We start from the raw sequence: 3663 nt of genomic DNA on the forward strand, positions 1-3663 counted from the left end.
TTTAAAACCATTAACTTTTATTTTTCTCTATAAAATTATCAACAATATAAAATACACCACCATATAACAAAACTATTTATAACCTCCCACTCCAACTCCAGTGGGAGGTTACAAATAGTATTGGATACAATTTGTGGTTTTATTTAATAAATTCTAACCTCACATCAAAAATTTAAAAATGTTTCGCAGGCCATTCTGCCCGGGTCATTAATTATAAGTCAAAAACACCCTATTCTTTTCAAACTTCAATAATTTTTAATTTTCAATTAATCAACACTATCTCTATCATATAACCAAAACTTCAGTTGTTTGTTTTCAACACAAAACTTCAGGCGAGAATTTATATTTAAAAATTGTCCTTGAGTATGGCTGATTTGGCTGAAACATTTGACTATCAATATAATAAAGAGTTTTGAGACTAAAAAAATGATACCATTTCATTTATTTAATAAATAAATTATGACATTATTTTTTTTTTTTTCTTAAAGTTATCTATGCATCATCTAGTTTTTAAATTTATCTATTTTCCTATTTTTATCTTTCTGCTTGATATGTTATTTTACAATATGCATATTATGTTTATTTCCTTCTTTCAGTTTTACAATATCTTTTATTGCTTTATTAATTATTATTCCAGTAATTCATTTTCATTTTTATTATTCATTACTTTATTTTTATTAATATTTATTCAATTGACTCCGTTCATTGTTATATCTTTTATATAATTTTCCATCTGTAATCAATCTTTTAGTCATATCGTAGTTTACAATGTTTATATAGCCTTGATGTGAAGACTGTGCAAAGTTAAGCGACAGTTTTTTCTGCTGTTTTGAGCACCGTTTTTTGATTGCAACTTTTACGGTTTTATTTTTAATTCTTAAAACTTAGTCTTTCTTTGTTAGTCAAGTAGATTGTATTCGATATTTTCAACTTTGTATGTTCGGTTTGAGATTGGTATGACACTTGTGGAAAAACAAAAAAAAAAAAAATTAAAGGATAAAAAATATGGTAATTGTATGTTTAGAAGTATTATTAGGACCTGAGTTAGGCAAAAATTAGTTATAGTTGAAACTAATCGCTAAAATTGTCATGGATACGATATATATTTATCAATGGTCCATTCATGAGTAAGGGTCATTACCATGGCAACTTTAGCAGTAACTAATTATTGCCCACCTCTGATTAGGACTTTGTGACTTAGTGAAGTTTGGTCAATTTGTGTACTTGTGTTAGTTTTTAAGGTTATTAGAAAAAAAACTTCTGATACAGTCTTCCTCTTTTCCGAGTCTCAGGGTACTCCGTCCTTGAAGACATTTTTTTTTATTACTAAATTTTTTTTTTCTTTTTATCTTTATTTTTTTTTCTTGGCATCATTAAAATAAAACTAGTCATTTATGTTACTAAGCAGTAATATTTATTTAAAGCCAATAAAATTTGTTATTAGAGTGAAATTTAATTTATAATTAAAGTAGAATCATCATTATGTTTAGAAAAGTTACTTAAAAATTGTTAGATTTAAGTTTAATTTATTTCCGATTTATACTTTATAAGAGTGTATTAAAATTATAATTTCAAATCCTTTTAATAAAAGATTATATATGTATTTTTTTTTCTTCTTCTCTCCCATTGTAACCCTGTTAAAGAGTTGTTTATTGATTTTACGTACATGCTCCATGCTCTCATAAGATACATATTAATTCACATACATTTTAATATCATATTTATACATATATAAATTGCAGAAAAAATAAAGTAAATATTTAAATATGAAAAGACAATAAACTGCACGTCGATTTAGACTATTACAGCACTTATTAGACTAATGGTCTAGTCTTCCAATTCATTATAAAAGACTGATCTACATGACAATTATAAGGCCTATCTGGACAAACGGAGTTGAGCTTTGGGGCTCCACTAAACCATCGAATTCCTCCCGTATCCAATCCTTCTTAAAATCTTTAATGTGCCTTACTTTGTCAAAAATAAAATCATCTATAAAGATTTTTACATTCCATATTTAGTCAATTTAAACCAAACCAGGTATCAATTCTATTCTAAATTCTTTAACCAACTAGTTTCTAATCTTGCATCCTCTTCCATTCCTGATAATCCTTTAAAGTGTCTAAAAGAACACCAGATTTTCTGATTTTGTTTAACATTTAATAATTTATTATTAATGAGTATTGATTATAAAATCAATACTCATTAATAATAAATTATGATTTTCAATCATTTTCTAGCAGAAAATGAGTGAGTAGAAACACCTTGAAGTGCCTCCCGGAACAGAGGAGGAGGAGGAGGAGAGAGAAATCAAGAAAGGAAGAGGGGATAATCAAGCGATGGATTAAGTCCACCTATCAATACAATTCATTCATTATCAGTGTCATTAAATTCTAGACCCATTATTCAAAATTAACTAACACACATGTTGTTCCAGCCTTCAACTGTAATTTATACAATAAATTTTTCGTTTAAATTAATTATGTTTTATTTATCACTATTTTATACAGTCCAATAGTGGTTAACAGATATTATTATAAACAGTCTTGAAGGGCTATTGTTATAGACTATATAGTTGTTCATATCAACATATAGTACAAGAGCCCAAGAGGAGAAAAAAAGCAATTATTTTACTCCAATTTTTGATTACTTAATTGAAAACTAGGTATAATTACTAGTCAGAATTGATGAGTCTACCGACTATAGGTAGGGGGAATAAAAAATGGTGGCTTTTTCAAAACCTTAAAAAATTTTTTATTCGGAGCACTATATCTTTACAACTACCAACAACACTAGATAATCTAAAAGGACATGATTTAAAATAGAGTAAATTTGCTAAAATGTAACCCTGAATAGAGCTATTTACGTTCAATAGTTCTCGAGATATAGCTTTTTAAAAAGCAAAATTTTATAAAAATGTTGTATGTATGGAACGTATTGAAATATTAGTAATTATTGGAGAAGTTTGTTGGGGGGATGCGGTTGAGTTACCTCGTTGAGGGGTAACTCAATTAGTTACTAGCCTACCAGATCATATTTCTTGCCAGATTAAGAATAGGTCATACGAGTTTAACTCATAGATATCTGATCAGAAAGCAGCCACCTCCAAAATGTCAATACTGCAACAGTATACTTACGATCAGTCATATATTTGAAAAATGCCATTTTTATTCTGCGAACTTGAGTAGATTGGGAGTAGGACCGAGTGTATCGGATGCTCTGAATGATGACCAGAAGAACGTGGAAATGGTCTTAGTTTTCTTAAAAAGGAATGGCCTTTTGAATAAGATTTAAACCAGAAAATCTGTTATACATAATAAAAAAATACCAACAGAAGTAATTATTTAATTTTTTTTCTCGAAATTATTTAAAGTGAATAGAATTATAGAATTTAGAATAGAATAGAATTATAGAATTTAGAATATAGAATTTAAAGTGAAATAGAATTATAGAAATAAAATATAAAGCACGAAACATGGGCGTTGATGACCTCAGGGTTTTACGCCCTTAAGCCCCAGACAACAACAACAACTAGCCTACCTTCTACGCCACAACCCCTGATGAAGACCTGAAACTCAGGTCGAAACGTCGGCATAAAATAAATAAATATGGTTTTGTTTATTTATGTTGCTCTTTGCTGACCGCACCCCCTGACAAACTTCT

The 3663-nt window shown here is 28.5% G+C and overlaps 1 protein-coding gene across 2 annotated transcripts in view; it reads left to right on the top strand.

The window, feature by feature from the left end:
- Window positions 1-2413, top strand: part of Sil1 (Sil1 nucleotide exchange factor) — a 23792-nt gene extending 21379 nt beyond the window's left edge. The window contains exon 8 of one of the 2 annotated variants that reach the window (XM_014428701.2): window positions 2241-2413. In XM_014428701.2, the coding sequence (XP_014284187.1) occupies window positions 2241-2250 (10 nt within the window). In that variant the 3' untranslated portion in view covers window positions 2251-2413. The remainder of the gene's footprint in view (window positions 1-2240) is intronic. The other variant, XM_024363360.2, reaches the window with a different exon arrangement.
- The last annotated feature ends 1250 nt before the right edge of the window (window positions 2414-3663 follow it).

This window comes from Halyomorpha halys, unplaced genomic scaffold (assembly GCF_000696795.3).
Source record: "Halyomorpha halys isolate HHAL.00 unplaced genomic scaffold, Hhal_1.1 Scaffold743.1, whole genome shotgun sequence".
In the NCBI taxonomy this organism is placed as follows: domain Eukaryota; kingdom Metazoa; phylum Arthropoda; class Insecta; order Hemiptera; family Pentatomidae; genus Halyomorpha; species Halyomorpha halys.